General features: G+C 33.7%; 4 protein-coding genes across 5 annotated transcripts; 2 read left to right on the top strand and 2 right to left on the bottom strand.

Annotated features, from left to right (window-relative positions):
• Positions 1-5,262: 5,262 nt before the first annotated feature.
• Positions 5,263-6,059, bottom strand: LOC106621026 (uncharacterized). Its single transcript, XM_014239714.3, has 3 exons — positions 5,926-6,059; positions 5,600-5,827; positions 5,263-5,511 (listed from the first exon to the last, which is right to left on the bottom strand). The coding sequence occupies exons 1-3, from the start codon at positions 5,963-5,965 to the stop codon at positions 5,411-5,413; spliced, it is 369 nt and encodes a 122-aa protein (XP_014095189.1). The 5' UTR covers positions 5,966-6,059; the 3' UTR covers positions 5,263-5,410.
• A 2,310-nt stretch (positions 6,060-8,369) lies between these two features.
• Positions 8,370-9,942, bottom strand: LOC106620906 (parkin coregulated gene protein homolog). Of its 2 annotated transcripts, XM_014239571.3 has the most exons (6): positions 9,842-9,942; positions 9,626-9,760; positions 9,465-9,535; positions 9,220-9,402; positions 8,952-9,142; positions 8,370-8,892 (listed from the first exon to the last, which is right to left on the bottom strand). In XM_014239571.3, exons 2-6 carry the CDS (start codon positions 9,677-9,679, stop codon positions 8,627-8,629), a joined length of 765 nt encoding a protein of 254 aa, XP_014095046.2. In that variant the 5' UTR covers positions 9,680-9,760; positions 9,842-9,942; the 3' UTR covers positions 8,370-8,626. The 2 variants fall into 2 exon arrangements, with proteins under 2 accessions (XP_014095046.2, XP_069967188.1); XM_070111087.1 differs by lacking the exon at positions 9,842-9,942 and having other exon boundaries at positions 9,626-9,835.
• Positions 9,943-10,004: 62 nt separating this feature from the next.
• On the top strand, positions 10,005-11,642 carry Su(P) (prostaglandin E synthase Su(P)). Its single transcript, XM_014239299.3, has 4 exons — positions 10,005-10,131; positions 10,195-10,924; positions 10,984-11,390; positions 11,451-11,642. Exons 2-4 carry the CDS (start codon positions 10,197-10,199, stop codon positions 11,537-11,539), a joined length of 1,224 nt encoding a protein of 407 aa, XP_014094774.2. The 5' UTR covers positions 10,005-10,131; positions 10,195-10,196; the 3' UTR covers positions 11,540-11,642.
• A 477-nt stretch (positions 11,643-12,119) lies between these two features.
• Prosbeta6 (proteasome beta6 subunit) lies at positions 12,120-13,043 on the top strand. Its single transcript, XM_014239219.3, has 2 exons — positions 12,120-12,312; positions 12,367-13,043. The coding sequence occupies exons 1-2, from the start codon at positions 12,230-12,232 to the stop codon at positions 12,977-12,979; spliced, it is 696 nt and encodes a 231-aa protein (XP_014094694.1). The 5' UTR covers positions 12,120-12,229; the 3' UTR covers positions 12,980-13,043.
• The last annotated feature ends 86 nt before the right edge of the window (positions 13,044-13,129 follow it).

The following is a 13,129-nucleotide window of genomic DNA, read 5'->3' as shown; positions in this document are numbered from 1 at the left end:
TATAACATTTGTACTATGTTTTACTGATATATATGTACACATATGTTCGTCGGTTGTGTGTACATATATATGTACTTATCTATGCACCTAAATAGAACTGACTGCTAATTGGCAGTTTATGTTTTATTCATGGGAAAAGGTGCCGGTACGAAACTGATTCGGAAATAGTGTTTGCCAACATAATGCAAAAAAAATATATGAGCTTTTTCATCCTTTATTTGCTATTTCTTATAGTTCAAACAGTCACCGACATTCCGCCCTTCCGTACTTACCGCCCGTATTAAACAAAATTTGTCAACGCAGAAATCAGTTGTTCTCTTTTGATTTGTATACAAGATTTTTCACACATTTAGTTTTTGTTATAATTTTTGTGATTTTGAGTTATTTAAGAAAATTTCAAATATATTCAAGTTCATTTTTTAATTACTATAAAATATCGAGATTGGCAACCCTGCGTTGCAAGAGATTGCTCTCTCACTCTCAGCTCACTCGTTTCTACGGAAAAAATCTAATTTTTTCGGATATCCTACCATACCAAGGATGAAATAATGCGAAACTCTTTGATTCGAGAGAGAGCTGTCGAAACCCACATTTTTTATAATATTTGTCAATCATGCTACTGTCGAAAGAAAAAGGATTGGGTATTTTAAAATTAACTTTTGGGTATTTTGCATTTCGTTATTATTTTTAGGAGTATTTAGAGTAGACCTATATAACCCATATACATCCATAAATACGTATATATATAAAAAGGAAAGAGAATAACAGAAAAATTAAGGAAAATGAGAGTGTCTCGCATCATGCCATCCTTGATCGTACGGTCTGTTGAAGCGGACGGTAGAAGCTGTTCATTTACATTGCATTACATTACAGTTTTGCGTCGGTGACTGTTTGAACTATTACAATTCGTAGACCATTTGTGAGTTTAAAAGTTTAAAAAGTAACTATGTTGCGGAGAGTAGAAGAAAGAGACAATATTCTGTAGTAGGCCAAAGTCTATGGCAATGCTCGACATAAGAGAAACTGCGACTGTGACACCCCGTGAGAACTCTGTTAGTTCAAATTAGACGATAGAGCGTAAGCGTACGCGTGAAGTTAACTTGCAACTTGTGCTATGAATACCCGACCACTGGTTTATGGATAACCAAGATTATCTATTAAATAGGCCCTAACACGATTGAACCCCAACCTCCTTAATGGTGGTCCACTTTAATATTAAATTCTATTTACGTAAATGGTTAATTGGGACCGTATAATTTTAAATCCACTAAGAACAGCTAACTTGTTTTTACTTAACTTCTAAGTTAGGGATGGTAACAACGCGCGAAAAGTCGACTTTCGATGTTAGAGTCGACTTGGAATTATATGACTCTTAAAGTCGATTAATCATTGCTAAAAGTCGACTCTCAAGTCGACTTTTGTAAAAATTAAACAATTATATATCCGTATAAAAGAGTCGGTACGTGAAAACGATGCAAACTGTACTACCATCGAATGTTATATGTGTTGACAGAAAAGTCAAAGTCATCGAGTGAGTGACTTGAAGCATTCAAACTCGATTCTAAAAAGTCGATTATTTTAAGTTAAAGATCGATTCTTGACCAAAGTCAGAGTCGACTTTCCTATCCCTAGTCTAAGTTGGAAATTACATACTAGTACACTAAATTTACAAATATACTTATACATATATTTAAGTATATACATACATATTTAAAAAAATAGTAATAATTACTTTAAACTATTCGGAAGAGAATAATATTCGTGCGTGTCAATATTAAGCTCTTTCCCATGATTGATATCGAATTGTTATATTTAACTGTTAATGTTTGTTGTAACGCGGTAATAAAGCTTGAATTCACTGGCTTTTATTGCCTAACTGGAAAATTTACATATAGAGAATTTTGTCCATAAATTCGATTCACATATTTGGTTGATAAAATTTATAAACAGTCATTTGAACAATTTAAATATATTATACCTATATTGAGTATATGTATTTTTATATGTACATATATATGTATTGAACTATATACCCTACAACCCTACAAAAAGCTGCTGGGTGAAGGTGATGGGTTCACTAATACACTCACATTTATTATTTCAGTACTGACGGACAGTTTACTTGTCACTGTTATTAACCAAAGACATCTTCGAATCATATTGCTTACATGTGTAAGAATGAAATTGCTGAATCCTTTACTCAACAACTGCACAAAACAATTTTTACTGTTCTTCTTGCCACAAACGAAAAGTGTTGCACGCTTCTTTTGGGTTTGGTATTAAAAATACACATTTTTATTAAAGAGAGGAGTTTTCAAATATAATATGCATACACATTTTTTCAGCTATGACTGTCAAATTACCGGTCAGATGACTGTCACTGTTCTTGTAGGGTAGACACACAAAGTAAATGTGTTTACGACTTTTACAATACATTTTGCCCGTGACTAAGCGCGCTCGTGGCAAATGACCTCGAACTCATCGCAGATCCTCCTGTCGAACTCATGTAAGAAGTGAACTTGATTTTTTCTGAGTATTAAACATCTTACAACTCTTCGCGGTTTTCTAACGGCAGGTTATTCAAAGAAATTTTCTCTATTTTCGCGTAGTCGTAGGTGGACGTCTAGATTACAGTAGCTTGTAATAGTCAGCATTTCTGATTTTAAGTTACTCTTTAAGTTTATTTAAAGAAAAAAGGAGGTAATTAGTCTTTAAAGAGCATAACGTCGCGAAGTAGTTCCATAGAGATGTCGTAATGAACACTGAACCAAAAGTATTTATACTTTCAAACAATAAAACCCGTTAAGGTTAGGATAACATTACTATTCAGACAGAAAAGAACATTTAGGAGATTCACGATTAGTAAGGAAGTTTGAAAATGAAACTGAATCACTTTCAAGTAGCATAACTAACTATATTCATTAAGATAACATGATTAATATCCTATATAGCACTCTAAAGTCGTCAAGATAGAGGGAAATCACAATACTACTTTATTTAATAAGCCTCAGATATTGACCGATATATATGTACAGATATGGAATAACATTAATAGCTTGCTGGAAATCATTATATGTTATTATATATTACTAGGGAAAATGTGAACCAATTTCATAACAAATAAACTGTTTTCGAAAATTGATAAAAAAAAAACTTCTTATGACATTTATCTATGCATGTAACCAAAAAAAATGTACAAACAAAAAGACATTTTTACTGGAAGCATATTTATTTATAACAATTAGCGATTAAGCGTCCCATTGCATTGCCCATAAATCTGAATATTGAAGAAACCATCGAACGCGTTAGACCCTCCTCTATATCGACACTTTGCGTGTGTGTCTCACTTTCATCAGGTTTGTTGGTGGACACATGCATAATGCGTAAGAATGCTTCTTTATTCAAGAGATCTTTTCTTGCGGAAAACTGGACTTCGTTGCCGTTGAAACGTTCGATATCGTTAAAGCGTTCGTCATTCTCCGGGTCCAAGTAGAGGAGTGAGAGTCGCGCAGAGAGCTTATCATTAGGACGTGCATGCATGAGTGCTATTGAATCTGCAATTGTTTTGACTCATGTAACCCAAATAAAAGCTACAGGCGATTTACTTACATGCCACCAACAATAGAAGTGAAATTTTAAGAGTAGACATCTTCTAAACCCAATACCATTATACTGGTTTAAACGCTCACTGGCTTAACAAATCAACTGGCAGCCATTTTTGCTTGCTGACAAAATTTATTAACAATTGGTACGTGACAAAGTTTCATTGCACTAAAATAACTGTAATTACGCACATATTTATGTATGTGTTTGCAAAAAAAAAAATATTGGCGCAAGCATTTTCCGCTCAATACCTATCGGTTCATCACGTTCCAAAACTAAATGCACAAATATTCAGGTCATAATAAAATATATAATAATGTGCGTACAGTTGCCTACAGCTTAACTGATCCCAGAGTTCACATTTAAAGCCTGAAGTTGAACTTGAAGAAAGGAGTTGAAATAGTCGGCTCAAATCCTCACTAATATATACTCTTTTTAAACACCGTTTCCTATCTATAAATATCTGAAATAGTTCGGTTTTCCAAGAGTTAACATAAATCTTCGTAAAATCATAAGTTTACTTCAATTAGCCTTTTGAGCCTTTTTAACATATTGGGAGACTATCTAAAACAGAATAATTTTTCAATGAGGTCTCTTATAAGATCGGTCACTTACTTAAATGGAAGAGATCAAAGTAGCCAAAACTTAATCTAACCTGATCTCACCCGAACTAATTTTGCAAGGTCGACTAACACTATTAACTAAACTACAAAGGCTTTTAAATTCAGCAACTTATAATTTCATAATGTTCTTAATTTTAAAATCTTTAGAGATTTGGCTGCTCGGACTTATGCAACTGGACCAGTTTTGGTCAAATTTGACCCGGACTGACAAAAACATACATTATACATGCATTTTATTATAAATCTATCGCTTTCAAAATAGGCTCCTAAGCCAATACAATGCCAATGCTTAATCCAATTTTCCTTACACTTGTCATAAGCCTCGGTTTGATAGCCTTCAGTGCCGAATTTTGGCTTTTTCGGTTTCGGCTCGTTTTTGCAGCGTTATTCGCTAAACTGTTGGACAGTTTCAACGTCGTATTCATAAACCCATGGCTCGTCATCAGTAACGGTGCGTTTGATGAACGTCGGGTCCTCAGCTACGATCTCTTTTTCAATCTCTCAACCTGTTCCTTTAACATTTTGAATGTTATTGTCATTGATCGAGGTGGATGGACGGCTCGCATTAAACAAGTTTTCGATGACTTCACGACCTTCACTGAATGTTTTGCATCACTCAAATATTTGTATTCGTGATTAAGAGGACTCCCCAAATCACTTTTACAACATTTTAACGATTCGGCTTACCAGTCCGAGTCAAATTTGATCAGATCATATATCGTAATTACCACAGTCCGAACCCATTGGGGGGTGTTTTATAATACAGCAACCACAAACATAACGTAAAACTCAACAAAAAATGTTAGTGAGGATAAAGTTATTCGACAACAACAAAAACAAACTAAATATTCGAGTGATTATTATAACTAAAATGAAATTAATTAAAAACAATTAATTAGTAAAATAGTGGAATGAAGAAAGAATTTAAAATTAGTTGGCATCTATTTGTGAAATACGGCATCACTTGGGTTTTCTTTCGAGAAATGCGACTTCACCTGTACAAATATAATATCATTTGAAGATAATCTATAAGCAGTTTTCATCGACATTCATGATAAATATAGTCAAGAACGCCCGTTTATTTATTCATATGTACATAGGTAATTATGTACATAATTTTGTGTTAGACAGTCATCAAAATTAATTGGTATTTTTCTCTTATCACTTGTTTGACAATTTCAAAATTAAACTTTTTCATATCCGAAGAATATCGTCCAACGTTCATAGCCCTCCTCACATAGGTAAGTGTCCATTGAGCAATAATCGTTGCTGTAATCTGTGTATTCTACAATTTTTTGACGATTAGATATAAAAACTTACATACATGCACATAATTATAAACTATTCAACTACACAACTTTTGGGTTACTTACTCGTACCAGCCACACAGGCTGCTATATCCAAATGGCATTTCGATGCATATTTCCGTATGCAACCCTCACCATCATCATAACGACATAACGGTACAGTAGTTTCATTAATCTTACAATTTCTTTCAAGATCACAATTTCCTGCCACACTTGGAGGGCCTTTAACTATAGCAGGTTGTGGTTTCATATTCCCATCAATGCTGGCACTCTCCGCATAATACGCAAAAAAGCCTTTATCATTTTGAAATTAATTGTTAGAATGTTAAATGGGTACATATTTATGTATGTATATGTGTGTATAAAGATTTACAGTAAACAATTTTACTCACACATTAGTAATAAACATAGCACGTCTTTTACGCTTACCATATTTTAAATAATGATAACGTATATTTCTGTTGACGGCTGAAGAAGAACTAAATTGTTAAGCTAATTTAATTAAAGTACATACATGCCTATAATTTGTTTGCATTATCAATAGACACTGGAAAAAATATTTTCTGCTGACATTTATGCTTATAACTATTATTTTATGCTGACTTCGTTTAAAATTTATTTGTAAGCCGATTTTTATACCTTGAACAAAGTATCTATAATTTAAAGTTTATTGCACCCAGAAGGAAACGACAGAGATCTTATAAGTGATCAACGTGACTAGCAGAGTCGATTTAGCCATATCTGTCTGTCTGTATATGGGCGAACAAGTCCCTCAATTTTTGAGTTATCTATGTGAAATATTTATTTTTTATTTATAGCTGCCATACATACTGAACGATCGAAGTCAAATCCTTAATTGGAAAATTTTTTTTATTCGACGAAAGTGACCGAAATAGAAAGAGATCGGGGACAATTCTTCCCAGGCCCGAAGTTCTCGTGGAGGCTCTACAGCAATTTTTTGCAATTTTTTTCTCCAACAACTCTCTACAATCATACCCGGGTTTCTCTCTACAGCCTTGTATGTAGAAATTGTTTCAAACCATCCGCACTGCACTGCCGTTATATGAATTACTTACGACGCCTATTGATTTATTAGAGACCATATTTTTTCGCTGTGCATGTTATTATTTATATATTTATTTCCGCATATTCTTATCACAAAATACCGCTCACCGCTAAGTTTGCACAGAGCACAAGCGTACAAACACAGGTGTGCATATATGTAAACACTAGTCACGAACAGCTACAAATGAATCGTAGTTTTATACCGTTACGCTTTTAAATTAATATGACTCCTGAAATTGTGTAATAAGCAGCTTAAAAAATAATTAAAAGTAATTCAAAAATAATTCTTAGTTTTTCATATAGCAATTTATATTTTTAATAAATTAACACATACTTCCATTCATGAGCTATAACTAGAAATTCAGCTTCTCACTTGCTTGCCACAACTCCAATTAAGTGGTACACATAAACGCAGAATTTTCGCAGTATGCTTGCGAATAAACCGAGTACTCTAATAATATAAGTGAAAATTTTAAATATGGAATAAAATTTTACAATTGTATTGTAAACCTTTTTGATTTTGGCATTCTTTAAACTTTAGTTGGCATAAGGAGTCAAAATATTTAAAACAGACAAGTTCCCGATCGAGTGCACATATAGCATTGCTTTCCGGAACACAGTCAGACATATCGCCACAATCCGTTGATGGAATACATTCAACAATCACTAAATATAAGCATTTTAATTGAATTTATATATGCAAAAAACTGTATAATTTTACTTACATTTCCCTGTCTGACCGTGTAATAATATTAATAAGAATGTTAAGCGCATGTTTAACTTTGGAATTGTGCAGGCGTAAGTGCTGCTAAAACACTGTCGCCGGAGTTGACTTTAGACTAAGTAATACTGCCGTTGGGAAAATTTGAGCTAAATGCGAGTGTGTATGCTCTCGAGTAGTGTTACAATATAGTTAGAAGTTGTGTACGAATATCTATAATATATTTGAAATTTATATATCTAAACATTCTTAAAAAAAAGCAATTTTGCACTGTAACTGGTACTGTAATATAATTTGTTAATATACAAATATGTGCATGTGTCACAGTGTTTTATGTATATATTGAGTTAAAGGGGTTTTAACTGCACTGCTGTTTAAAATATAAAATTAAACTCGTAAATATTGCATGACAATCTATCGGTAAAAAAAATCTTAATTACATTGTGTACTCATATATATAGTTAACATTCTAAGTTAGAAATATTTGCACACGACGATAGATCAACGTCGCTTCTTTTTATCCTGTTTGCGTAACTTGTGCAAACGGCGCATGTTTCCCATTTCGCCATTGAACTTATAATCCTTTAAGAAAAGTTTAAAAAAAATCGTATTTCAAAATCAGGTTGCCATTATAATATATTATAACAAACCTCATTTCCATCTTCGCAATTGGATCCTTCATTAGCAGCAGGGAGCAAAATCGATGCAGCAATACAGATGAGCTGAAATATTGCGCCTAGAAATAATCCATATCGTAGCAGCGCGCTAAACAGATCTTCACTGTTATATCTGTCCAACCGGAAGCCATTTTCAAAAAGTGAATCGATCATTTTTAAAAATAATCAATGCTGTTAGTTTGTATCGATGAAGTGTTTCCAAAATTTTATGTTTGTTTATTTTTTAGGATGTGATCTGCTTCTTCTTTTCCATTTACTTGCATATCAGTAACAATAACACATATTAACCCTGACAAATCATCAAAGTAAAATTGACAGCAACTAACAAGGACATGTATGTAGTGGTGTATCAAATATGTCAAACTATCAACAGTACATTTTAACGGTTATAAATTTTGAATTTATTTTTGGTAATATAGCAAAGGTATTCATGACAATACGCGCACTAAATGTTTATATATAAAATATAATGTCGCACTAGATATATATTTTAACTGTTCAGAAGTAAACCAAGATATAAGCCATTAATAAAATAAAAAAAATATTATTTTGAAAATGGCTTAACTTCTTGCTTTTTCGTAAACTGCATTATTGTACTATCAAAATCTAACTCTACTTATATTTTATGCTTTAAGCAGCAGGGTTTTCTGCCGACGGCTCACATATGGGATGGGTGCTACTTTCATAAGTCGGAATCATATACTTAATGTTGATAAATGCATTGGGGCCTCCACATGTTTCAAGCAAAGAGAGTGTATCTTCAATAACATCGCCGATACGGCGACTACGATCAGGATCAACACCGGAACCGAGGTTCACATTAATATTTTTATATAAATTACATACGGCCAAGAGCTGACGGTAGTATGGAACGAGAGCTTGTCCAACACACGGTCCTAGAGCAAAATGCATTTAACAATGCAATTCTTCAATTAAAAAACACTTTTTAACATACCAACCAGAACCATAGTTTGCAAGACTTTCAGCGCTGAAATTATTATTCGCTTATCACGAGTATTGAATGCTCTTTTGAATGGAAGAATCAGTTTAGGTAGAACTGGTAAAATTTTGTGCGGCGCTTTAAGTATCAAATCCATTGCAGCTTCTTGGGCAAGTGAACGTATGTCAATATCAGTATCAGCTAGACTGGAATTATAAAAATAGCACACATCATATAAATAAAGGCTGAAAGTATATCATCTTAATGGAATATTTACACGTACCCATCCACAAAGATGGGCAAATAATAGCAATAGTCGAGTTCCTTTGGCTCACAAAACCATTTCACTGTTCCTGAAATGCCCTTACCACTACCTTTAATTCTTTTAGCTACCGGTATGTCACCACGACGAAAATACATTTTGAAAAGTGTTTCCTTAACAGGTCGCTTTTTGTATATATAGATTCTACGATGATTGGAATTAAACTCAAGAAAAATCATTCAAAATTTCATTCGATTAAAACTTACTTTGGTGGTGGTTGAACAATTGTGTTCTTCTGCAGTGCTTGATAAGTAAAGGCCGGAACGGTACGAACAGGCTTTTAAATGAATTTTTAAAAATATAAATGTATGTTGTAAACGAATATACTACTTTTGTTTGGCTAGGGCTTATAAATTCCTATACGTACCAAATTTTTTTTTTGTAATAAATAATTGCGACATTCCTTCCCTGTTATGTGCATTATTTTACCGTTATCTTAGTATATCGGAGTGAGAAACTGTCCGTCGGATATTTACTCAAATTATCCTGCTATATTTTCACACTGAAATTAAATAAAAATGCCAAAAATTTGAATGAAAAATTTTTATGCAATTGCTTCTTCACAAAAAAACTTTTTACTGACACTGGCAGTTTACACAGATTATTGGAATAAACGAATAAAAACTTTAATGGGAATAAATTTTTAGGAAAGTTTACTTAATTTTCACAATAAATTCACAGTTTTTTAAACAAAACAAAAGAAAAAATTAGCGAAACGAAAGTAAGAATTCCAGTAATGGTGAATATATTGCTTTAAATGACAACAGTTAAAGTGGCATCTCCAATTGCCCATATCAGCTGACCATCAAGAAAGTTATTTCTAGATTGGTGCTTATCAAAGGAAAAGTATTGCATATGAAAGATTTTGGACCGGTATTAAGTAACATATTAAATTTTAATTAATTTGTATAATAAAAGTATTTAATTGAAAAGCAGTAATGTCAACTTTACGAATTTTAATAAGTCGACGAATTGCAGCACGCATTGGATGCCGATCTATTGAAGGTAATGTGTTGCCTGCATGCCGATCAATTGGTGCACAGTGCAGGCGTTATACATCACAGATTAATCCAAAAAGAAATGGTATAAGCACCTTTAAATTGGCACTTATTGGAGCAGGCATTGGAGCCGCTTCAGGTACAGCATATTCTGTATATGGAAATTGGAAAGACAAAAGTTCGCACATGGAGCACCAACGTATTCCACCCAAAATTATCAAAGAACTACCAGATGTTAGAATAACTAAGCGATTCATTAACCCCAACGATAATTCAAATTTAAACATAATACTTTTCCAATATCAAACGTGTCCATTCTGTTGCAAAGTGCGCGCTTTTCTTGATTTCATGGGAATATCTTATTCTGTGGTCGAGGTTGACGCAGTGCTGCGACAAGACATAAAATGGTCCGAACAAAAGAAGGTGCCGATGATTTTGGTTCAACAAGGGGATGGACGTTACATACAGATGACGGACTCAAGCGCAATTATCTCTCTATTGGCATCATATTTAAATGACAAGGAAACTGATATAGGCGAGTTAGCCAAATTTTATCCCATGATATCATATTTCGATGACGACGATAAAAAACGTCTAGACATAATGAACAAATACTTCCTTATGTACCAAGACAAAACACCAAAACATGTAACTCGAGAAATTCAGGAGTGAGTATGCCATTGCATATAAAATAATTGAAAATCTTCATTATATATCTACGCCTTAGGAATGAACGAAAATGGCGTACGTGGGCAGATTCACACCTTGTACATCTTATCTCACCTAATTGCTACCGTACTTTAGGCGAAGCACGTGAAACATTTGAATGGTTTTCGAAGGCAGGCGAATGGGATATTTACTTCCCCAAATGGGAACGTGAGCTAATGGTAAATGTGGGTGCATTTGCTATGTGGGGTATAAGTAAAATGCTAAAACGTCGACATGGGCTATCAGACGATGTACGCTCGCATATATACGATGCACTTGATAAGTGGACCCGAGAACTTGAAAAGCAGAAAAAGAAATTCATGGGAGGTGACCGTCCAAATTTAGCTGATCTCTCAGTTTTTGGTGTACTTAATAGCATGGAGGGTTGTGAAGCATTTGGAGACTGCATGAAAAATACTCACATTGGTAAGGCAAATATATACAAAATTTAATAGTTAAATACTAAGAATTATATTTTATCTCTAGGTGTATGGTACAATAATGTAAAGGAACTGGTCGACAGGAATCGTGGCAATTTGGTCAGACGAACAGATTTGGTTCCGCTTAATGCTTAATGTCCAAATAATATTTTAAACGTGTTATAATATATTTATTGAAATAATCAAGTCATTAAGCAATAATTTAAAAGCTTTAATAAACTATTAGTTGATAATACAACTATAATTTCTTTTATATATGGGTGTTGATAATGGTATTTCATACTTCCTAGTGATATATAATTAGAGAACGTAGAATAACGTAAATGTACGCTGTCGAACGGCCCTAGTAGTTTACAGATCATTAATTTTCAAAAGTAAATAATTTTTTCATGTTGTTGTTGTTGTTGTTGTAGCGACAGAATTCTGCCGAGTTGACAGTCCTTGGCCGGAATAAATCCGGTCCGTTCCGATTACGTAGACCCGACTGTCGTGGGAACGGAATTTTTTCATGTCATGTCATATGCTCTAAAATAATATTTAGCGTACCTACAACAAAATCAAGGTTTATATTATTATCCATGAACAAAATGATTTAAAAGATTTAATATTGTGATATAAAACCGCAGAGAGTGTAGATTCCATGTTAAACAGTTTATATTTAATAGTGGCAGCACTGTATTCTCAGAGTGGCAGTACTTTTTCTTGCTGTCAAACAAAAATGTTAAATGTCATTCAATAGACAACGCAAGGAAGAATTTCTGCAAATCACTTGCACGAATTAAAATTCAATACTTTTACTTAGAATAATATTACATTTGAGTAAAAATGCATAAAATTCAATCGTTTCCTGAGTACCAAGTTCCCGGTGCACAACATCAAGATTTCTCACCATACGAATCAAATGGGGGGTAAGTATTTAAAAAATTTCATATAATAAATTTTCTGAACGAAGTTATTTACAGATCTATTGTGGCTATTGCCGGTGAAGATTACGTTGTGATTGCTGCAGATACACGTTTGAGCAGTGGCTACACTATTCACACGCGAAAACAAAATAAACTTTTCCAATTATCGGAGAAAACTGTACTGGGTTCCACGGGCTGCTGGTGTGATACTTTAGCGCTCACTAGTTTGGTTAATGCGCGAATGCAAATGTACGAACATCTACATTTGAAAACCATGTCAACAGAAGCAATAGCACAGATGTTGTCGATTCTTATGTACAACCGTCGCTTTTTCCCTTACTACGTTTCAAATGTGTTGGCTGGACTTGACTCCGAAGGAAAAGGTGTTGTCTATTCATATGATCCAATTGGTCACTGCGAGCGTACGACATATCGCGCAGGTGGCTCAGCCGGAACGCTGTTGCAGCCAGTATTGGACAATCAAATTGGCGGAAAAGATAGAGACGTAAAAAACAAACCTAAAGTACCATTGGAAAAGGCCAAGGAAGTAGCTAAAGATGCATTCATTTCAGCAGCGGAACGTGATATATATACTGGTGATTCAGTAATCTTGAAAGTCATCACGAAAGATGGAATTACAGAAGAAGAGGTGCAATTGCGCAAGGATTAAATTGTAAACATTATAGAACTTATTTTTCTTAAAACATACAAATAAATATCAAAATTAAAAATAATTTGTGTATGTTTTTAAGATATATCGGTAATTATTAAAAGCCTTCTTCCGAAGTTAATGTTTCTTCCGTGTATCTGCTACCCTTGC

Source organism: Bactrocera oleae, chromosome 6, assembly GCF_042242935.1.
Source record: "Bactrocera oleae isolate idBacOlea1 chromosome 6, idBacOlea1, whole genome shotgun sequence".
In the NCBI taxonomy this organism is placed as follows: domain Eukaryota; kingdom Metazoa; phylum Arthropoda; class Insecta; order Diptera; family Tephritidae; genus Bactrocera; species Bactrocera oleae.
This window is presented reverse-complemented; position numbering and strand designations above follow the sequence as displayed.

Bases quoted from the DNA above. Each gene is read 5' to 3' on its own strand.
- LOC106621026 (XM_014239714.3), bottom strand. From the start codon at position 5,965: ATGGTAAGCGTAAAAGACGTGCTATGTTTATTACTAATGT. The intron at 5,828-5,925 runs GTGAGTAAAATT...AAAATGATAAAG, and splicing joins GCTATGTTTATTACTAATGT to GCTTTTTTGCGTATTATGCG. The intron at 5,512-5,599 runs GTAAGTAACCCA...AAAAAATTGTAG, and splicing joins AGCCTGTGTGGCTGGTACGA to AATACACAGATTACAGCAAC.
- Prosbeta6 (XM_014239219.3), top strand. From the start codon at position 12,230: ATGCATAAAATTCAATCGTTTCCTGAGTACCAAGTTCCCGGTGCACAA. The intron at 12,313-12,366 runs GTAAGTATTTAA...AGTTATTTACAG, and splicing joins CCATACGAATCAAATGGGGG to ATCTATTGTGGCTATTGCCG.
- LOC106620906 (XM_014239571.3), bottom strand. From the start codon at position 9,679: ATGCACATAACAGGGAAGGAATGTCGCAATTATTTATTACAAAAAAAA. The intron at 9,536-9,625 runs GTACGTATAGGA...TTCATTTAAAAG, and splicing joins TATTACAAAAAAAAAATTTG to CCTGTTCGTACCGTTCCGGC. The intron at 9,143-9,219 runs GTACGTGTAAAT...TTATAATTCCAG, and splicing joins TTGCCCATCTTTGTGGATGG to TCTAGCTGATACTGATATTG.